Source organism: Vulpes lagopus, chromosome 10 (genome assembly GCF_018345385.1).
Source record: "Vulpes lagopus strain Blue_001 chromosome 10, ASM1834538v1, whole genome shotgun sequence".
Lineage (NCBI taxonomy): Eukaryota > Metazoa > Chordata > Mammalia > Carnivora > Canidae > Vulpes > Vulpes lagopus.
The window spans coordinates 54,781,343-54,805,370 of record NC_054833.1 but is presented as its reverse complement, the minus strand read 5'-3'; the positions used below and the strand labels follow the sequence as shown (position 1 = coordinate 54,805,370).

At 37.9% G+C, this 24,028-nt stretch overlaps 1 protein-coding gene across 10 annotated transcripts in view; it reads left to right on the top strand.

Annotated features, from left to right (window-relative positions):
• Positions 1-24,028, top strand: part of DYNC2H1 (dynein cytoplasmic 2 heavy chain 1) — a 344,376-nt gene that overhangs the window by 256,603 nt on the left and 63,745 nt on the right. For all 10 annotated transcript variants that reach the window (XM_041770022.1, XM_041770021.1, XM_041770024.1 and 7 more), the window contains one exon: positions 7,795-8,004. In XM_041770022.1, the coding sequence (XP_041625956.1) occupies positions 7,795-8,004 (210 nt within the window). The remainder of the gene's footprint in view (positions 1-7,794; positions 8,005-24,028) is intronic.

The following is a 24,028-nucleotide window of genomic DNA, read 5'->3' as shown; positions in this document are numbered from 1 at the left end:
TTGATGGGATGAGCACTGGGTATTATGCTATATGTTGGCAAATTGAACTCCAATTAAAAAATATGTAAAAAAAATTGAAGTGAAAAAAATTAAAAATAAAAAAATAAAAAAGTTTTGTTGCTTTGCCAAATCTGCTTAAGATTGTTTATCAGTTCTAGAAACATTTACCGTAATTGTTCCGTTTTGTGTGTGATATTCCAATATCTGAAGTCTTTGTAGATTTGATTCTTTTCTATGTTGTATATGATAACTTGATAGCATGCCTACTCACTGATAGAGTAGTTTGGGTTTTTTCTTTGTTTTTGTTTTTGTTTTTGTTTTAAGCTATGAGTTGCTAATTATTTTGGTAACTTCACCTAAAAGAATTATTTGTAGCCTACAATAAAAATTTTTCTGCCATTCAATTTAGAATGTAGGATTGGTTTGGGTTTGGGTCAGGGTCAGGATAATGGGGCTTCAAATACTCTGAGATACCCTGGTCTAGAATAATATAAATTATCTTCTTGAAGTTCATTAGAACCTCCAAAGTAGTACATACAAACTAACATTAAAGTTCCAATTATGATGATTATTTTTGAGAAGAGGGTCCTATGCACACACTCCCTACTCCAGTTATACCAAATTTTAATGTCTGAGATTTCCCTACTTGTCCTTGGGACCAAGGTGAAGGTTTATTTCTATTTCACTCTTTTACTGAGAGTGTTACCTTTCGGGATTTCATTTCCATGGGCTCTCTAACCTCTCCACCTTGAGCAGATTCGGACTTGCTTGATCTCTGGTCTCACAACCCCATATTTACAGTGCAGAAGCTCAAGTTTTCTGGAATCAGTGAAATTCGTGGCCTGCTTGCATTTTCTCACTCTTAGTGTGGAAAAATAAAAAACCTTTTTGGATTTCTCAGTGTTACCATAAAAAGCCCCAGTCTTGTGTGACTCTTCACACACCATGAGAATTACATTTTAGCCATTTGTCTAGTTAATTGCTCTGATCAGGAAGGATAATAAAACTATATTTTTCTCGGAGAAGGCCAGAGGGTAGACCCTGACTAAGTTCCTAAGGCCCAAGGTACTGGAGAGACCAGAGCATCGTCTCCCTGAATTTTCACAAGTCAAGAGGAGTAAAGCAAACTTGGAGTCACCTTTTAGATATCGTGGCTTCTGGAGAGATTTTATTTACACACCACAATGTTAGAATTCAAGCCCGTTATATTTCCTAGAACATGAAGGCTGCCTCCTTCATCTTTATAAGGAGAGCATTATCACCTCACCTAACCCTGTACACCTTGCCCACAGGGCATCTGGCTGTTTGTACAGGATAATTGCTCTGGCTCTCAGCTGACCACCCTAAAGGTCAGGCCTTGGGCAGGGGGCAAGGGTAGTATCAACACAGCTACTATATACTGTGAAGTAATTAATAAATAATTATCTCTACTCCAGAATACTTAAGACTACATTCATCATGAAATTAATAAAGATAAAATGGAATACTCAGCACTTAATTGTTTGAATAATTCTTTCTTCTCCTCTCAAGGTTGCATATGGGTGTATTTAAGAATATGCTTGGCATTTCAGCAGTGTCTTTGCTAAGAACAGAAGCTGGGATTCTCTGTTTCTTACTTTGGGCAGTTGTAAAGTAAGTTGCATGTGTCCTTCCAGTGATGGTTTCCTCATGTTTTCAATGTGTGACGCAGAGTTTGGATGGTTTCTTCTCATTGCATCACCACTGGAACCTGAGTGTCCCTTCAGCCTCACTGTCGTGAACCAGCTCACTCGCTCACCAGAATATTGGGCTCTTGTCAGACTTGAAACCGCAGGTGTGCACACAAGCACTCTGTGAGTCACTGTACACATAGCATGCCACTTTCAGAAGCGCATTGAAGAAAAGCTATTTGTTCATCATAGGTACATTTAAACAAAAATTTCAAATTCACTGCATTTGTTATCATTCATGATCCACTCTTCTCTGTCTTCTGTATTGCTGAAACTATTAACATATAACAGAATAGCTTTGTATGGAAACGTACCGGGTGCCTGGCACATTGTCCCTACTCAAGACTTAGTCATTCTGTCCCATTATGTCTCCCAGTGTGAGACTGCTGTGACCGCCTCCCTTGAGACCTCCCCTCCAGCCACATCGTGGAGTACAGAGCCTATGAAAGATACTTTCCCGGAAGTAAAAGCAATGGTTTTATTAATATGCCATTTTGTGCTATATCCCCAACTTTGAGGGGAAATGGCTGTCAGAGAACAAAGGGATAGAATCTACAGAGCTGAAGGTGCTCCTTCCAATGACATCTGCCGAGACTTCTCCCTGGGGAGACTGCTGGGTCTGCTGTTTGTTAATATTCTAGTATTCTACATAAAAGCCATGAAATTGTTGAGGCATGTAAATATTTAAAACAAAAGCTCCTTTTTTTATTGGCACTCCCTAGCTTCCTCTCAGTTTTCTTTTAAGAAGATACAATAGCTTGCATCAGCTTCAGCACAGCAATTCAAAATACTACCTTCACCCTCTTCCAGTCTTGGCTTTGCTTGCTCTACTTATCACCAGCAGTTCTGCCTTCGTTCTAGTTCTTCCACACGTGTGGTTTAAACAGTTTATTGGGTAATCAGTGCACACTTAGCCCAGTTGAGCTCTGCTTGCTCAGTTCATACACATTCAATTGTACCTAAACTAAATGAGCATGAAAACATGACTGCTTTGGTATCCTTTGATCCATTTGGTAATTTGGCATGATCCTGGAAATAGCCATTACCAAGTTTAGGTTAAGCTCTGTTTGTTACTAATAACTGGCTTTAGGTACAATAAAATAAAATGACAAAGCAGCCAGGTGTCCTGGGAAATGGGATGCCAGGAATTCTTTTTATTTTTAATTTAAATTAGCCAACATATAGTACATCATAGTATCAGATGTTGTGTGCAATCATTCATCAGTTGTGTATTACACCCAGTGCTCATGACATCATATGCCTTCTTCATGCCCATCTCCTGGTGACCCCATCCTCCAACCCCCTTCCCTCCTGCAACCGTCAGTTTGTTTTCTATGATTAAGTATCTCTCATGGTTTGTCTCCTTCTCTTATTCATCTTGTTTATTTTTCCTTCCCTTCCACTACGTTCCTCTGTTTTGTCTCTTAAATTCCATATGAATAAAATCATATAATTTTCTTTCTCTGATTGACCTGTTTCACTCAGCATAATACCTTCCAGTACCACCCACATCAATGTAAGTAGTAAGTATTCATTCTTTCTGATGGCTGAGTAATATTCCATTGTATATATACACTACATCTTCTTTATCCATTTATCTGTCCATGGACATCATGGCTCCTTCCACAGTTTGACTACTGTGGACATTGCTACTGGGGGACAGGTGCACCTTTGTTTGGCTACTGTGGACATTGAACACTGGGGCACAGGTACCCCTTTGTTTCATGACATCTGTATCTTTGGGATAAATACCTAGTGGTGCAATTGCTGGGTTGTGGGATACCAAGAATTTTATAGATTGTTCTCCCCTTTGAACTTACTAAATGGATAGTACTATTGCCTTTTTTGTTGCTTTCTTCTTCTCTCGTCAGAAATCCACTTCTGGAGAGACATAATTTAATGCAGATATGTCAAACTTTTCACCATTCTGATTAGGAATACATCTATCTATCATCTATCTATGGTAGAATGTAACATATATAAACTATAAAAGAGCTATCTCTCCCATCATCACAGAATGGCTACACCTATTCTCCACCTCAGGATCTCTTAGGTTCAAGTCTGGTGAAAACAGTTGCCTCTTTATCAGAATTCTCACTGGCTTGGGTTCTGTCTGGTTGGCTGTGTGCCTGTCCCTGAACCAGTCACTGTGCTTGGAAGAATGGAGTGCTCATATTAGTGAAGCTTTAAGTCACATACTAGTTTCTCCAACGGAGTTGAGTAAACTCTTATAGAACCATATGGACTAAGACTTAGGAGAGGTTGTTTCTGCCCCAAAGAGATAGTAAGAAATGATTATCTAAAGAAGAATGAAGAGTTCCTGGATGGCAAAAGTAAAATTTCTACCCCATGGAAATGAAGATACTACCCCCTTTTCTGTAATCCATATAGAACACCTACCTTTCTTTCTGTTTCTTGTTTCCTTTTTTGTTTTTTAAAATGATTGTATGTTGAGTCTTTTTTTTATAATAAATTTATTTTTTATTGGTGTTCAATTTGCCAACATACAGAATAACACCCAGTGCTCATCCCATCAAGTGCCCCCCTCAGCACCCTTCACCCACTCATCCCCCCCCCCTCCTCCCCTTCCACCACCCCTAGTTCATTTCCCAGAGTTAGGAGTCTTTATGTTCTGTCTCCCTTTCTGATATTTCCCACACACTTCTTCTCCCTTCCCTTATATTCCCTTCACTAACACCTACCTTTCTTTCTGTTTCTCATTTCCTTTTTTGTTTTTTAAAATGATTGTATGTTGAGTCTTTTAATATCTTCCTTATCACAGAAAAAACATCTCGAACCAAGACATGATCATATGACCAGGAGGGGAAAATCCTTTGTCTGGTTGTTGATCACTGTTTTATAAGCCATGTGCAAATATACACAGAGACCATAATCTTACTAATTTCATTGCATTGCAGATCTGGAAAGGACCAGTACATGAATCTCTGTAACACATTGAATAATGAGAGTGTCCCTGAGAGCTTGGCCAGCTACGGCCTAAGGGACACATGTGACCTGCCCTCATTTTCTAGAAATAGTTTTATTGAAACCCAGCTGCATGGCCTATTTGTAGACTGTCTGCAGCCAATTCTGTGCTACAGCAGTGTGGTTGAGTAATTGTGACAAAGCCTGGCATATTTCCTTTCTGGATCTTTACGGAAAAGCTTGCAACTCTGGCCTAATCAATGCTAGAATTTCAGAATTTCTTCTCATGACAAAAATTCTCTCAGAAAAAAACATTTTCTGAAATCTCTACTTATTAAAAACAAAACAACACTTCTATATGTCATCTGTCTTAAGTCTGAAACAGTATCCCACTTGAAAATAATTTCAGTTAAAACACAGAAATCCTGGATTCACGCCTACATTATACCAAATTAGGGTAGTTTTTTGTGATCAAAAGATACTCCTTGCTTAATAGTATCCATAACCTTTTCCCCCAGCAGTTCCATAATCACTTAATGATTTTCTCTGAATACACTTAGCTTTTTAATGACAAGATGAACTTTAAAATGTCAAAGCCATCCTTCAAAGGAACACAATTTACTCATTTGTATTTAGTCATTAGAAAAGGCTTTTCTTGTATTAATCATCTGACTAAAGATAAAACTATATAATCCCTTGGTAGTTTCACCAAAAATCATGCTGCATATATGTTATAATTATTCATGGTGATTTTTAGCTTACATATGTATATATAATTTTAAAATGTTATTCAAGTTTTTTGTCTTAAGATTATAACTAACATTGCTGTTGCTATAAATTTTTTTCATTTTTAGGTAGTGTACAATAGCTGCATTTATTTTTATAATTAGTTACTTGACATGAATATTTATGAAGTGTTTGTGAAGACCTTGAGGAAGTGGACTATGACTATAGTATATAATCTATACTACAGTATACTTTGCTATTTCCTACGATGTTATACTTTTTCCACTGATTAATTTACCACAGCTGATGTGGTACATTTTGCTTTCTTTTTTTCCTTCACAATGCTTTTTCATCTTTTATTAATCACTTTTAAGACTGTACTATATATTTTTTTCTGTGCTTTTGTTCTTATTGCTGAACATACAGCATTTTATGTGATAAGTCTCCAGAGCAGGACCGTGTGATGGGAATATGATGTGAAACCAGATGGGAGCCATAGATGTCATCTTAAATGTTCTAGCAGCCACATTTAAATAAGTGGATACAAGTGAAATTCACTTTAATAATATATTTTATGTCACCTGATATATCCAAAACATAAGCATTTCAACATGCAATCATTGTAAAGCATTATTAATGTGATATTTTACATTCTTTTCTCATTGTCTGAAATTCACTTTACATTTTACACTGCACATCTCTAAACCATAGTCCCTACTTGACCTCTGTTTGAATTTTAAGCATTTTTGATGCTTTCCTAAGTCAACCTTTTAAAAAGTTTAGTACAGAGAACTGTTTTCTTAGATTATGGATCCAAGAGGAGTGGTAGAAAGTCTGTCACCCGAATGTGTCTGTTTTGTTAATGTAGCTGGTGACTTTCAGTGCTCGTTGACGACTCTGAAAATTCTCAGGGCCTCTACACAGGATGCTCCATACTCTGTGTGTGCTCTAGAAACGGGGCAACAAAGCTCGGATAAGAGCACAACTGTTGACACATGGTTTATTGAGTAGTCCACTGTTGAGACCAACTGCTCAGTAAAAGGATTTCTTTCAAAGTATTACTGCTCCCTGACAACTCATCCAGTCACCCAAGGGCTCTAATGGAGATGACCAACCAGATTAGCATTGTTCTGTGGCAGCTAACACAACACCCATTCTGCAGCCCATGAATTGAGGAGTCATTCTGACTTTCAAGTAAGAAATTCATTTTGTACAACTATAGCTACCCTAGATAGTGGTTTCTTTGATGGATCTGGGCAAAGTAAATTGAAAGGATTCAACATTCTAGATGCCATTAAGAACGTTGTGATTCATGAGAATAAATCAAAATATCAACATGGTAGGAATTTGGGATGATGTTGATTCCAGACCGCATAGATTATTTTGAAGGAATTCAACATGTTAGGGGAGGAAGTTGCCACAGATAGGGTGGAAGCAGCAAGAGAACTAGAATCAGAAGTAAGTGGAGCCTGGGGATGGGGCTGATGGGCTGCAATCTCGTGATCAGATTTGAATGGATGAGGAGTTCCTTCTTACGGATGAGCAAAAGCAGTGGTCTCTTGGGATGGAATCTACAGGTGAAGGTGATGGGAGGATTGTTGATATCACATCTTAAGCCAATAAAAGTTACTTAATGGTGATATTTGATGGCAGTATCCATGCTAGATCATCATGTTATTATTTATCATGCTAAACAGATGAACAAGACTGTGCTCTCATGGAATATATGAATGTGACAACCATTAAAGCAAAGAGAAAGGATCCTTAACTAGGATTGTAAGTAGAGTATATAAAGAAAATTAGGATAACAGATAGTAGGTAGGAGAAAAGGACTTCCCATATTTATCTCTTGATTGTATTTTGACACTTCTATAATATTATTGAAGGTAATTTTTTTTCTCTTAAACTATATAAGCTCTTTAGAAATAACTCCCATTCCTTGAATTCTTCTAATTTGGAAAATCCTAGAAATCCATGTGTCAGAATCTCTGTTAAAGTATAGATGTAGAAATATGCACTAAGATAGAATATTCAATGATCCTGAGTATAAGATCTATAGTATGCTTCTTATTTACAGACAGGGAATTTTCAGGCTGAATTAAATAACTATTCACACTTTATTTTGAAGCCACGATTTCTTCTCTTTTCCTGCCTAGCGTAGCTGTTCTGCTCTCCTTGCGTTGGCTTACAGACTGCCGTTCTTTCCACTTCTGCTGTAGTGACCACCACTTTCCAGTGTGGCTTCCCTCTCTTAGCCCCCACCCCCGTGCTACCCAGATGGGGGTCTCTTATTTACAGATGCAATAAGCTTGGCCACTCTGGAGCAGCAGTATTTCAAAATGGAGTGGGCAAGGAATTTTAATAACTTTGGAAATGTGTTTGTGTCAGTGATTGTGCTGCTTTTCAGTAAGTATGATATGACTTATTCTTCTAGAATTCCAACCTGATTCATCAGAAGGTGTCTCCTCCTAATGATCGACAAGGATCTCCAATATTGTCATTCATCATTCTGGAACAATTTAATGCCATTCGCTTAGTACAAAGTATTCACCAGTCTCTTGCTGCTCTCAGCAAAGTCATTAGAGGAACTACCTTACTGAGTTCTGAAGTCCAGAAGTTGGCCAGTGCTTTATTAAACCAAAAGGTAAGCTGAGATGAAATATATGTGTTTTTATTTCATTATCTTAAGTGACTCTTTTGCTGTATATACAGTTGTCAGGTCTTGCAGTTAATCGTGACGGAAAACCCATGCTAAACTAGCTTTAGCCAGATAGGAATTCATTGGCTGATACAGTGGGAGGATCCAAGGGTAGCCAGCCTTAAGTCAGCTTAATGCAAGAACTTAAAATTGTCATTAGGACCTCAGCTCATGATGATATTTATCTACCCATCTAGTCACATTGTGTGTATGTATGTATGTGTGTGTGTGTATATATATATATATATATATATATATATATATATACATACATATATATATATATGCAGATTCCATGTTGATGTCACTTTGGGGCAGGTCCTCTGTACATGGTGGTATCCTAGTGTTCTGAGTCATCCTCTGAGCTCTATGTCCAACAGAAAGAACACCTTTTTCCTGGTAATTCAGGCAAAAATTTGAGGATTAGCTTTAATCCAAACTATTTGGCCTATGTTTGATGCCTAGTCCTTTAACCATTCTTTGGGCAGAATTTGCAAAGCATGAAAGCATGAAAGGGCTAGGGCTTCAGCCAAATGTCTATCCCAACAGTCAGAGATGGATTCAGCTCCATCTATAATGCCATGTACTCCAAGTAAGGAAAGGATGCTTACCTAGTGAAAAATCAAAGTACTTTTAGTAGAAGAAAAGGAAATCAATATGTCTCTTGCTGAATAATTAAACCATTTTAAATGTCAGTAAAATTCATGTGTTACAGATCTGTTGGTAAAAACAAAGATACTGGGAGTATCTGACATACATTTACTTTAGTTTTTGGAGACTGTAAACCTTACAGAACTTTGCATTTGGAAAAAAATTCACTAGGGTTCTATAGGAATTTAGAAAGAAAAGAATTTTGTTTTCCTCCTGCCCCCAGCACTGTTTACTCTCAATATAAAAACAAAACAAAAGAAAAACTCTGATGGTCAACTTAAAGTCTTCTCTGTTTGAACATAAAAGATAGTTTTCCTGGAACTTTCTTATCTTACATTAAAAAAGATTTCTGTCTTAGTTCAAGCTGCTATAACAAATTACCACACATTGAGTGGCTTAGATAGTAAACATTTATTTCTCATAGTTCTGGAGGCTGGGAAGTCCAAGATCAAATGGCTGGTAGATCTGGTGTCTGATGAGGCCCACTTCCTGGTTTGCTCATAGCCATCTTTTTCCTGTGTCCTCACATAGCACAGAACAGAGAGAGAGGAATCAACCTCTCTCCTGTCCCTTCTTAGGAGGGCATTAATCCCATAATGAGGGCTCCACCCTTATGACCTATTACCTCCCCAAAGCCTCATCTCCAAGTATCATCAAATTGTGGATTAGGGTTTCAACGTATGGATTGGGGCGGGGCAGAGACTCGCAGTACAATATTCATGCCTTTTCTGCATAAACAAAAAGGCATACTCTGGCAATCTTATGTTCCTTTTTTCCTTTACCTTGTAAGAGAATCTCAGCTTTGCATTGTGTATTGCATTTAAAGGTCTTTTCAATTTAAAGTAGATATATTGTCTATCATGAAAGCTCCTTGGCTTTTCAAGGATATCTTGAAAGGATTGTAAGAACTCTGAAGAACTTTACATTAATTAATTCATGTAAACACCACATTGACAATAAAAGATAGTGCTCCTGTTACCTTCATTCTACTGTGAGGATCCCAACGCAGGTGGTGTTAACTCACTTATACAGAGTCAGAGGAATTGTAGAGTCAGGAACCTTGACAGGTCTGGTTGCATAATACATATAAATGATTTAAATTTACCAAAAGATAAATTTTCATGAGAGTATATTTCTTTAAAATCCCAGCTACTTGCTGTCTAAGGGCAAAATGTATGGTATTATTTTTAATTACAGTTGAATTAAGTCTAGGAGGAGAATAACAGCTGCTAGAAGAACATGACTTGTATAGAGACTGTAAGTTCACTGGGACTTGGATACAGTGAAATATAGAAATATAAGCTTAGATTATATTTTGAGGTTTTTAAAGAAAGAAAAGGTGTTGTGATTAAATGCTGTAGGCAATAAGAATATTTTTATGTAGAAGTAACGTTGCAAAACGGCCAAGAATGTAGCCTGCGAAATAGGTCTATCTGCCACCTAATAGCTGTGTGACTTGGGCAGGCCAGGTAAACCTCTTTCTTTTGGGATTGGTATGAAAATTAAATCATATATAAAGTGCTTGCTACAAAGCAAGCACCCTCTAAATGTTAGTTGCTTTTGTTATTGTTACTGTAGGAGAACTTTATTATATAAAAAGTGGCTTTTTGATAACTACAAAATTAGTTTATAAAAGTAGGGATATCATATGAGTTACTGTTTACTCATCACAGTAAGAGCAGTTAGAGCATAGCATAGAGTAGTTCAAGACGGTTGTATGTGATGTTAATGAAAAATAGGAAAGGTAATCAGCAAAACTGGCTTCTTGTTTTGTTTCTGCTATAAACTATCTGGGTGGTCTTTGGCATAAACACTTGAAAAAAAAAGAAATCATTTTTTATGATTGTATTGTAATGTGGCTTATTAGACCCTAATGAAAGATAAAGAGTTAAATGGGATTTATTATATGAAACATTTTCCATGAGTAAGATCAAGGGATGGCATTCATAGATTTTTAATTTTCAAGATTACCTCTTTCTCTTCCCCTGACTCAGTAAGTTCTGCCCAGTGTTTCTATATTCAGCATAGCACCAGGGCCTGACAATTTCTTAATAACAGTGTATTATTTAAGATGTAGACAATCTCATTATTAATGTATTAAACTAAGTTTGATATATTACACTTTGAATTGAGAAATACAGCCTCTAAAATATCACTATTTTTGAAGTATTTCTATAATTTGCATGAGAACAAATTGGTTAAGATTCTTTCCAAGGATGAAAGCATGTTTTGCAAAACATACCATGAGAGTGTCTCTAGAGATGTTTTCTGGGTCTCTGGTGAGACTCAGCTGAGACTGGCTGACCTTCACTGAGACAAGATCCATAAAATAGTTTCTGACATTTTCTTTCCAATGGCTTTACCAAAAATTGTGAATCAAGTACTATCCCATTTATTTCAAGATAAAAATTTAATGTTTTATTACATTTGAATGTGACAAGTTCTGTATTAAGTGATAGGATTTAATGTAATTTAGGAAATAGTTCAGTACTTGACATTTTCTTTACTGTGTCTGACATGACTGGAGTAAAAATTTTCTTTGAGAGAATTATGACTTTTTTATTTCTTTGGTAGTTTCTGGTAATCTAAAACTTTTTTTGTAAAAAGTTACTGTAATTTATTAAAGAGAACAATACTGTTAATTATTGTTACTCTACTTTTACGTATTTGGACATAGGCTTTATTTTTTATTTTTTTCAACTAGCTGCGTTCTTTTTTTTTTTTCTTATAAATTTATTTTTTATTGGTGTTCAATTTGTCAACATACAGAATAACACCCAGTGCTCATCCCATCAAGTGCCCCCCTCAGTGCCCGCCACCCAGTCACCCCCACCCCCTGCCCACCTCCCCTTCCACCACCCCTAGTTCGTTTCCCAGAGTTAGGAGTCTCTCATATTCTGTCTCTCTTTCTGATATTTCCCACTTATTTTTTCTCCTTTCCCCTTTATTCCCTTTCACTATTTTTTATATTCCCCAAATGAATGAGACCATATAATGTTTGTCCTTCTCCGACTGACTTATTTCACTCAGCATAATACCCTCCAGTTCCATCCACGTTGAAGCAAATGGTGGGTGTTTGTCATCTCTAATGGCTGAGTAATATTCCATTGTATACATAGACCACAGCTTCTTTATCCATTCATCTTTCGATGGACACCGAGGCTCCTTCCACAGTTTGGCTATTGTGGACATAGGCTTTAAATTATAATTTAAAAGATAAAAATTGGAAAGACACAATACAAAATCATTTCATCTCTCTTGCTGAACAACGCCCTATTCAGATATGCACATATATACATACAGAGTTTACTGTATGGCTTCAAGATGTCTAAGGGTTAGGCTCTCCTCTGCTGGACAGTTTTTTTCTTTCACTCCTTTCTCTAGCGTGGTCTTCGTTTTAGCAGTGGTTCTCACAGTGTGGTCTCCAGACCAGGAACATCCATATCACCCAAGAACTTGGTAGTGTGAATTCTTGGGCCCCACCCCTGATGAAATCAAACTCTGTGCTACCCTGCAGCCTGCATTTTTTCAGTCCCTTAAGATGGTTCTGATGCAAGCCACGGCTTTAGAAATGCAGTCAGAATTCCCATAAAGACTGGCAGAAGCACATGCCACATCACCTTTCAGCCCTCCCCACTCCACTTGTCAGTATTTGTGACCACCTCCATCATTGGTCTTTAAATCTTGGAAAAGAAAAGATGCTTATTCTTATAAAATGCTTTGGGAAACCCCCATCTTTTCTTAAATGCTCCCTCTTTTAAAATTTATCTTCCTCCATGCACACAGTGCTTTAAAAAGTCATCAACTATTTTATCTAAATGATTTTTAATGGTGAGTGATTTGCATATTTCCATTACAATAAAATATTAGCTTATGTTTTATGTAACACTTTACCAGTTCAGAGCAACCCTGTGCTGTACTCTCATCATGCCCCATCACTTAGATCAGAAAACTAAAGCTGAAAGGAGGTGCTACCCTATAAAGCATCAGAGCCCATACTGCAGTCCCGGTACTGTGTTTCGTACATCAGTGTCCGTCCTCCCACTTCCTTCATCCATCACTAAGTAGCTGATTAATTCTATCATGCAGCTGCGTAGTGGCCTTTGTTACAAGAGACCCTTATCACCTTTGTGAACCCTGAGCTCCATATACTCCTCTCCAAATGTTTATCAAATACTAGGATGGCACTACCCCACCTCCTCAGCTCTATCTTCACTTAAATCAGAATTTTATTAGGTACGCTTACAAATGGAAATCAGTTCCTCTTGATTTGTGTCAGAACAAGGGGGCTTGCATATGTCCAGACTCTAGTATCTTGGAATTCTCCTTCAGTATCCCTCGCTTAATACTGTGCATGTGCATCATAAGAGAACATACACTTTTTCTTTCTAGCAGAGATTTTAACTCCAGAGTTTCTTCTTCCCCTGTCCTTTTTTATTCATTTAGCAAGCAGAAGTGGAAGTACAGTGTTGTAAGACTTTCATACCATATATGAAGTTTTATTAATATCATTTGGAGTTTTATTAATATCACTTAACATTTATTGTTTTTTGAAGGTAAACTGTAGTAAGTTAAAGGTGTGTACTATAAATCCTAAAGCAACCCATAAAAATAAAATAATATCACAGAGTTATGCATAATGAGGCAATATAGGACATAAGATGAAAATATAAGCTTTACTTAAATCATCCTAAAGAAAGATGAGGAAATAAAGAGAAAAGTCAGAAGTTACCAGTGTTAGGAATAAGACAAAGGACATCACTAGAGTTTCTACAGACATTAAAAGTATAATGGGATATTTTATAACAACTTTATGCTCATAAATTCAACAATTTAGATGAAATGTATGAATTTCTTGAAAGATACAAACTACTAAAGCTCATTCAAGAAGAAATAGATATCCTATACTGTCTATTAAAGAATTTGAATTTGTTACCAACCTTCCCTTTTGGGGAAGAAAGCTCCTAGAATTCACTGCCAAAATCTAATAAATATTTAAGGAAGAAATAATACTAACTCTGTGTAAACCCTTCCAGAAAATAGAAGAGGCAGCAATATTTCCCTGTACTTACCAAGAGTAGCATTGCCTGATAGTAAAAGCTAACAAAGATGTCATAATAAAGGAAATCTACAGATAAATTTTCTTTTTCAACATAGACCCAAAACTTAACAAGATATTAAGAAATTAAGTTAAACAAAATATAAAAATGGATAATACATTCTAAGTGGGTTTTTTTCGAAGGATATGTTAAGGTGAATTTTAAAAAAATGTTATTTATCATTTTAATAAACTAATAAATACTATATGATTATCTCAGGAGATACAGAAAGGGCATTAGACCAAAGTCACCATCCAGTCATGATAAAACCTTTCAGCCATTTGGGATTAGAGTAATGGACCTTGTCAACCAGATAAATGGCATCCTGAAAAAGGTGTAGCTAACCTAATAGTAAAGGACTGAGAATGCTTTCTCCCTAAGATCAGGAATAAGACAATGAGGTCCACTCTCACTACATGCATTCAGCATTGCACTGAAGGTCCTAGCTAGCACAGCATGTTTAGGAAAAGAAAACATACTGACTGGAAAGGAAAAAGGAAATCTGTCTTTATTTGCTTCCCTATCTTGGCTACTGTAAATGCTGCAATAAACATAGGGGTACATATATCTTTTCAAATTTGTGTTTTCATTTTTTTTTAAAGATTTTATTTACTTATTCATGAGAGACATGGAGAGAGAGAGGCAGAGACACAGGCAGAGGGAGAAGCAGGCTCCATGAAAGGAGCCCGATGCGGCCCTCAATCCCGGGACCAGGATCACACCCTGGGCTAATGGCAGGCGCTCAACCACTGAGCCACCCAGGCGTCCCTCATTTTCTTTGGATAAATACCCAGTAGTGGAATTACTAGATCATATGTTAATTCTGTTTTTCATTTTTTGAAGAACGTTCATGCTATTGTACACAGTGGCTGCACCAGTTTACATTCCCAACAGTGCACAAGGGTTCCTTTTTCTCCATACCCACATCAACACTGTTATTTCTTGTGTTTTTAACTGTAGCCATTCTGACAGGTGTGAGGTGGGATCTCATGTGGCTTTGATTTGCATTTCCCTGATGATGTGTGATGTTGAGCATCTTTTCATGTGTCTGTTAGCCATCTGGATGTCTTCTTTGGATATACGTCTACCCAGGTCCTCTGCTCAGTTTGATATTTTTGTTTTTAAGCTATATAAGTCCTTTATATGTTTTGAATTTAGTCCCTTATCAGATCATTTCCAAATGGAGCCTTTTAGTTTCATTGACTGTTTCCTTTTCTGTGTAAAAGCTTTTTATTTTGGTATAGTCCCAATAGTTTAATTTGGCTTTTGTTTCCCTTGCCTGAGAGGGTTAATATCTAGAAAAAAGTTTTCTGTTGCCAGTATCAAAGAAATCACTGTTTGTTTTATTCTACAGTTGTTATGGTTTCAGGTCTCACATTTAGGTATTTAATCAATTTTCATTTTATTTTTGTGTATGGTATAAAAAAGCAATTCATCTGCAGATGAATGGATAAAGAAGGCATGTGTGTGTATGATGGAATATTAGTCATAAAAAGGATAAAATTGTGCCATTGGCAATGACATAGAAGAACCTAACAGGTATACTCCTAAGTGAAGTAAGTCAGAGAAAGAGAAATACCCCATGATTTCACTCAAGTGTGGAATTCAAGAAACAAAAGGGAAATGAGGGAAAAGCAAAGGGAAAATGAGACACACAAAAAGTCTCTAAATACAGAGAACAAAATGGTGGTTGCTAAAGGGGAGGGGTGGGGGGGATGCGTGAAATGGATAAAGGGGATGAAGAGTACAATTATCTAGATGAGCACTGAGTAATATATAGAATTGTTGAATCATACTGTACATAGACATTTTAACAATGAGCACGGAATGTTTTTCCGTCTCTCTGTCTTCCTTGATTTCTTTCATTCCCTACTCTTTAGAGTACAGATCCTTTACCTCTTTGTTTAGGTTTATTCCTAGGTATCTTATGGTTTGGGGTGCAATTGTAAATGGGATTGACTCCTTAATTTATCTTTCTTCAGTCTCATTGTTAGTGTATAGAAATGCCACTGATTTCTGTGCATTGACTTTATATCCTACTTTGCTGAATCGTTGTATGAGTTCTAGCAATTTTTTTGGTGGAGTCTTTTGGGTTTTCCACATAGAGTATCATGTCATCTGCAAAGACTGAGAGTTTGACTTCTTTGCCAGTTTGGATAACTTTTATTTCTTTTTGTTGTCTGATTGCTGAGGCTAGGACTTCTAGTACTATGTTGAATAGCAGTGGTGAGAGTGGACATCCCTCTTGTGTTCCTGACCTTAGGGGAATAGCTCTCAGTTTTTCCCCATTGAGAATGATAGTTGCTGTGGGGTATTCATATATGGCTTTTATGATATTGAGATATGTTCCCTCTATCCCTACACTGTGAAGAGTTCTAATCAAGAAATGAGGGATCCCTGGGTCGCGCAGCAGTTTAGCGCCTGCCTTTGGCCCAGGGCGCAATCCTGGAGGCCCGGGATCGAATCCCACATCGGGCTCTTGGTGCATGGAGCCTGCTTCTCCCTCTGCCTGTGTCTCTGCCTCTCTCTCTCTCTCTCTCTCTCTCTCTCTCTCTGTGTGTGTGTGTGACTATCATAAAAAAAAAAATGATACTGTAATTTGCATTTATTGAGAAGTTCTTGTCCTTTCTTTTATTAATGTGGTGTATCACATTGATTTGTGGGTGTTGAACCACCCTTACAGCCAGAAATAAATCCTACTTGGTTGTGGTGAATAATCCCTTTAATGTACTGTTGGATCCGGTTGGCTAGTATCTTGGTAAGAGTTTTTGCATCCATGTTCATCAGGGATATTGATCTGTAATTCTTTTTGGTGGAGTCTTTGGTTTGGGGATCAAAGTAATGCTGGCCTCATAGAACAAGTTTGGAAGTATTCCTTCCATTTCTATTGTTTGAAACAGCTTTAGAAGAATAGGTATTAATTCTTTAAATGTTTGGTAGAATTCCCCTGAGAAGCCATCTGGCCCTGGACTTCTGTTTGTTGGGAGATTTTTGATGACTGCTTCAATTCCTTGCTGGTTATGGGTCTTTTCAGGTCTTCTGTTTCTTCCTGTTTCAGTTTTGGTAGTTTATACATTTCTAGAAATGCATCCATTACTTCCAGATTGTGTAATTTGTTGGCATATAGTTGCTCATAATATGTTCTTATAATTGGTTATATTTCTTTGGTGTTGATTGTGATCTCTCCTCTTTTGTTCATGGTTTTATTTACTTGGGTTCTTTCTCTTCTCTTTTTTGATAAGTCTGGTCAGGGGTTTATTGATCTTATTAACTCTTTTAAAGAACCAGCTCCTAGTTTTGTTGATCTGTTATACTTTTGGTTTCTATTTTGTTGATTTCTGCTCTAATCTTTATTCTCTTCTTCTGCTAAATTTCAGCTTTATTTTCTGTTCTTTCTCCAGCTCCTAATTTAGTTATAATGTTGTGTTTTTGAGACCTTTCTTGTAAGGCTTGTTATTGTTGTATATTTCCCTCTTCAGACCACCTGTGCTGCATCCCAAAGGTTCTTAAGAGTAGTGTTTTCATTTTCTTTTTTCTTTTTTATTATTTTTTAATTTTTTTAGTGTTTTCATTTTCATTTGTTTCCAGGGATTTTTTAAATTCTTATTTAATTTCCTGGTTGACCCATTAATTCTTTAGTGGGATGCCCTTTAGCCTCCATGTTTTTGAGTTCTTTCCAAATTTCCTCTTGTAGTTGAGTTGCCATTTCAAAGCACTGTGGTCTGAAAATATGCAGGAAATTATCCTAATCTTTTGGTACCAATTGAGACCTGATCTGTGACTCAGTATGTGATCTCTTCTGGATAATGTTCCATGTGCACCTGAGAACAATGTATATTCTGTTGTTTTAGGATGGAATGCTATGCTTTTTTTCTTTTTCTTTTTTTAAACACAGGGTATTTTATCTATTTATTTATTCACAATTGAAATTTAATTGTTTCCAACTTTATTACCAAAATCATTTGAGACCTATAAAAATACATTGAGGGGCACCTAGGTGGCTCAGTGGTTGAGTGTCTGCCTTTGATTCAGGTCGTGATTCCAGGATCCTGGCACATCTTTATCTTCCCCTTGACTCCTTTCTGGTCACTCAAATGGCAGATGGCAAATGCCATCTTGCCATGAGGAAGGGTTGAAAAGGAAAGATGGGGCAGGAGTCTGGGTTCTTAAGCACATGAAGCACAATTACCTAGAATTTTATATGATAGCAAAAGAAACTATATCTGTGAAGTTCATCTGGTTCAGTGTGTCATTCAACGCCTTTGTTTCCTTTTTGATCTTCTGCTTAGATGATCTGTCCATTGCAATGAGTAGGTTGTTAACCTTCTGTACTGTTATTGTGTTATTATCGTACTATTACTGTATTATTATTGATGTATTTCTTCTGTTTTGTCACTAATTGGTTTACATAATTGGCTGCTCCCATGTTAGGGGCATAAATATTTACAATTGTTAGATCTTATTGCATAGGCCCTTTAACTATGATATAATGTCTTTCTTCATCTCTTGACAACAGTCTCTGGTTTAAAATATAATTTCTCGGATATAAGGATTGCCACTCCAGCTTTCTTTTGAAGTCCATTAGCATGATAAATGATTCTTCACACCCTCACTTTCAACTTGGAGTTGTCTTTGGGTCTAAAATATGTCTCCTGCAGATAGCATATCTATGGGTCTTGCTTTTATCCAATCTGATACCCTTTTGTCTTTTGATTGGTGCATTTAGCCCATTTACATTTGGAGTAACTATTGAATGATGTGAATTTAGTGCCATTGTATTACCTGTAGAGTCACTATTTCTGTAGCTTGCCTCTGTTCCTTTCTGGTCTGTGTTAGTTTGGGCTCTCTCTTCTCTTAAAGGATTTCTTTGAATATTTCTTACAGGACTGGTTTAGTGATCACAAATTCTTTTAGTTTCTCTTTGTCCTGGAAGCTTTTTATCTCTCCTTCTATCTTGAATGACATCATAGCTGATTAAAGTATTCTTGGCTACATATTTTTTCACTTAGCACCTTGAATATATCATGTCAGTCCTTTCTGGCCTGCTGGGTTCTGTTGATAGGTTTGCTGCCAGTCCTAATGTTTCTACTCTTGTAGGTTATGTGGCTTTTGTCCTGAGCTGTTTTCAAGATTTTCTCTTTAACATTTGTAAGCTTCACTATTACATGTCAAGGTGTTGACGTATTTTTATTGATTTTGAGGGGGCATTCTCTGTGCTTCCTGCACTGTGTGTTTCCTTCCCCAGCTTAGGGAAGCTCTCTGCTATAATTTGCTCCAGTATATCTTTTGTACCTCTCTCTCTCCTTCCTCTTCTGAAATCCCAATTACTTTTAATATTGTTTTGTTCTATGGTATCACTTATCTCTCGAATTCTTCTCCCATGATCAGTAGTTGTGTATCTCTCTGTTTCTCAGCTTCTTTATTCTCCATCATTTTGCCTTCTGCATTACTGATTCTTTTTTCTGCCTCATTCATCCTAGCAGTTAGAGCCTCCAATTTTTATGGCATCTCATTAATAGTCTTTTTGATTTTGACTTGATTTGATTTTAGTTCTTTTATTTCTCCAGAAAAGGATTCTCTAGTGTCTTCTATGCTCTTATCAAGCCCAGCTACTATCTTTATAATCATTATTCTGAACTTTAGTTCTGACATTTTATTTATATTCATGCTGATTAGGCCTCTGGCAGTCAGTACTGCCTCTTGTTCGCTTTTCTGAGGTGAGTTTTTCCATCTTGTCATTCTTACAGAAAGTGATTGCTTTCTATTTGTAGAGTTGTAGCTATTCTTAGATTTCTGGCTGAATTCACAGGTTTTCAGAATGATTTGATAGCTACCCAGCTGAATTCCTGGGACTAAATGAAACTAAGGTTTCCTGCTTCTCTGCCATCTTGGAGTCCTATCAAGTTCTTTTTTTTCTTTTTCTTTTCCCCCTTTTTCTAAAAAACATTTTAAACTGATACTTTCCCCCCACACTATAACATCTCATTGCAACTTCTGGTATATGAAATAAATAGTGGCTACAAGGCTGTCTCCCAGTTTTGGAAACTACTATAAGCTTGAATCAAATGAAGTTTTCAGGTATTTCCAAAACTTGATCATGGATTATCATCATCACCCCCGCAGGTGAACATCAGCACATCATTTTTCTTAGTAGAACAATAGTGTTTGTCAATTATTATTAATGATGACTAGAGTTATCAAATTGAAGAGGAAAGAGTCACTAAAAGTGGACCTGTGTTTAAAGTTCATGTAATAAACATTGAAATTGTAGAGATTAAATACTCTTGGATATTTATTTGGTCATTTGGTATTTTCTTGGTCAAGTCACTGAATGTGGCTAATAATTATAACCCCCTTAGAGGGTTGTGTTGAAGTGTAGAGGTATCTATGTGAGTAACATGCTTAGAACAGTGCCTGCCCCAGAATGTGTTGCAGACGGGCTTGCCGTTGTTACCCTTGTACTGACCTCATGGAGATCCTCACTCTTCAGGCCTGTAACAGTACTGGAGCTCCCCAACTCACCTCCCTGCCACCACATCCATCCCCTGAATGCCTGTTCTCCGCATGTCTACTGGGTAATCTTTATAAAATTCAAATCAGATTGTGTCACATGCCTGGTTAAAGTTTAATTTGGTCTTATTGCTTTCCAACTCCTTAGTATCAACTCTGAAAAAGCTTCCTGGTCTGGGTCCTTACCTAATTAATAAACCCAATTTTCTCATGTCTCCCTTATTAATTGTCCTCCCTTTTCCTACTGTCTGTCTTTACCAGAGTGTGACTCTTACCTCTCAATACTTACCTCGAGCATTAATTCTACCAGAAAGCCTTCCCTGACTCTTGCCCTCATACACAGTTGGGATTTGGTGACCCTCGCTCTGTGTTCAGTGAGCACACTTCTTGTCCTTATCAGAGAACTTACTGTATGGACTGCAGGATCTCCTTTTTTGTCCATGTTCATACCTCGCACAGGCTGTTATCAATAGGGATTATGTTATCACTTCATGTCCAAAGCACCTAAAGAATTACTGCCACATAGCAGCTGTTAATACAAGTTTGCTGATACCCATGAACTTGATTAATGCTTGAAGGAAGTGAACGACAGGCCCCTATGCTGCTCTGCTTCTGTGACATCTTTATGGAAAGGATAAGTAGTAAAAAGAGGTTATATTTAGGTTCAAACTTGGGCTCCAGATGTATAACATTTAGTTTTAAAAACCGGTAAGTTAACTTGTTTCAAGCCTTAGTTTCTCCATTATTATAGTTTTATTTTATTATTTTTAAGATTTTATTTATTTATTCATTAGAGACACACACAGAGAGAGAGAGAGAGAGAGAGAGAGAGAGGCAGAGACATAGGCAGAGGGAGAAGCAGGCTCCATGCAGGGAGCCTGATGTGGGACTCGATCCCGGGACTCTAGGATCATGCCCTGGGCCAAAGGCAGGTGCTAAACCTGCTGAGCCACCCAGGGATCCCTCCATTATTATAGTTTTAATCCCCAGTTCATGACTGTCTTGTGTTGAACCTCACATGGTGTAATGTATGTGAAGCACAAGAGAAGGGTAGAATCAGCAGTATAATGTGGACAAACGGACTCTGGAGTGAGGTTCCAGGGGCCACGTCATGGGTGTGGCATTGCCTGCTCAGTGGTTCTGGGCAGGCTCTTCCTTCCCTGCATCCACTGTCTCCACTGTAATGTGGAAGTTAGAACAGTATTTGCTCCTAAGGATTATTGGTACCTCTACAGCACTCAGCACAGTTGGTGGCACCGCATCCTGTGAACATTAGCTTAAAATGTTCCTTCCAGTTCTTTCTGCCTTTGTCAAAATCCAACACAGCTTTCAAAATGTAATACCTTCTTCCTTTACTGACTTCCTTGATGAAATCATTCTTATATAAACTCAAACGACATATAACACATTCTTAAGTGAACTCTCCTTGACACACAGTATAGTTTTGTGTGTACGATGTAGTGGTTTCCAATTACATGCATTACAAAGTGATCACCAGGATAAATCTAGCTGCCCCCCATACAAAATTGTCACCAGGTTAGTAATTACATTCCTTATTCTGTACCTTGCATCGCCATGTCTTATATATTTTATAACTAAGATTGGACCATTTAATCCCCTTCCCCCATTTCAGCCACCCTCCACCTCCTATCCTCTGGCAACCATCAGTTCTCTGTTTAGGGGTCTGTTTCTGATTTCTAATGTTTGTTTTTTAGATTCTACATAAAGGTGAAATCATACAGTTGTCTTTCTCTGACTTATTTCACTTCGCATCATAGCCTCTAGGTTCACCCATAATGTCCCAAATAGCTTCATTCTTTTTTAGGGTGGAGTAATATTCGTGTGTGTGTGTGTGTGTGTGTGTGTGTGTGTGTTACAACTTCCTTATCCATTCATCTATTGATGGGCACTTAGGTTCCTTTCATATCTTGGTTATTGTAGATAATGATGCATTGAACATAGGAGTGCATACATATTGTGGAACTGTTGTTTTCATTTTCTGGTCAGACCAGATGTTTTCTGGAGCTGTGGTAGTGCAGGGCACTTGCCCACTGTTGTCCCCTGGGGTTTCATGGGGGGGGGAGGGGCCGCAGTCAGACCAGATGCCTGCCCCTAGCCCACTGATGGGGCTGCAGTGGAACTGGTGTGTATGTGACTGTTGTCCCTCTCCCCAGGGTAGGAGCCACTTCACAGCCTCGATGGCCCACCTCAGCGCAGCTTGCACACAATGAGGCTTGTGATGCAGATTCCCTGGGGAGCACATGGGGAGGTGCAATGACATTAGCAACATTGGTGGAGAGTGTTCTTATTCCCACTGGTGTCAGAGTATGTGGGCTGCTCTGTGGAGGAGGGAGGTGGTGCCCACCAGCTCTTCTTTTCATGAGAAAGTTTCAGTATCCCCGCTCCTCCTGCGGATATCCTGAGAATCAGCCTTGTGCACAGTAACTGCTGAACTGGTGAACAGTAAGGGCTTTAACATCAATGGAATGGCTGTTTTCTACTGACACTGATATTGGTAACTGTCAGTTACCTATTGCTACACAGTAAATTGCCTGAAAGCTTCAGGGAACAAAACAATAGAATTCATGGTGTCACTGTTTCTGTATGTCCAGAATCGTGGTATGATTTCAGCTATATAGGCTCAGGTCTCCTGCACCCTATGGTCAGGTGTTGTCTGGGGTCTGGGGCCACCGTCATCACAGCCTCTAAGGGCACTAACAGCCTGGCCACCTGCAGGCCTCTGGTCCCTATGGACTATTGATGATGATGTCAGTTCCTTGCTCCACAGGCATCTTCATCCAGAAACTCTCAGCATGACACTTTCCCTTAGAGCTAGCACAGGGAAGGGAGAATGAGAGGGCAAGCCAGCAGAAGCCACAGAAAGTGGCATCCCATCACTCTTAGTGTATTCTTTCATTAGAATCAAGTCACCAAAACCAGTTCTAACTCAAGGTGAGGAGACTTCATGAGGGCATGAATACCAAGTGGCAGGGAGGTTCCCTACACAGTAACATACATAACATTGTATGAAACACTGTGAAAAGAAGCTCTCTTTCTAAGACAGGACAGCATAACACTGAGAATGTGAAAACCTGATATATTACTTATTTATTGCTACATTGTAAACTACCCTGAAATTAATGGCTGAGAACAAGAAACATTATTCATTTAGCTCATGAATAAGGAATTTTGGGTGGATCTGGTGGGGCAGGCCTGTGTCTGCTCCATGTGACACCAGCTGAGTGGGCTCAGCTTGGAGCTGGAGGATCTACTTGCAGTTTGGGTGGCAGGTTGGTGCTGATTGTTGGCTGGGAGCTCAGCAGGACAGATGGTTGGTCCTTGTGCAGACACCTCCAGTGGGTCTCTCTATACAGGCTACTTCACTTCCTTACAACATTAGATCTTGGTTCTGAGAGTAAACCACCCAAGAAACTGAAAATAAAAGCTGCTAATTTGTTATTCCTAGACCTGAAAACTGAATCTGATACAGCATCACTTATGCTTGATTCTATTCTAGTTGTCACCAAGCTCTTACTCAAGTACAAGGGACATGGACCTCATTTCTCAATGGGAAGATAACCAAACTCTGCATCAGTCATCTTGCCATATATCAAATTCCACCAAAACAAATTGGATTAAAATGTTGTTTAAAAAAACTCATTTATTTTAAGTTTAGAAGCCTTAAATGTAGGTAGGGTTTGGTGGAGAAA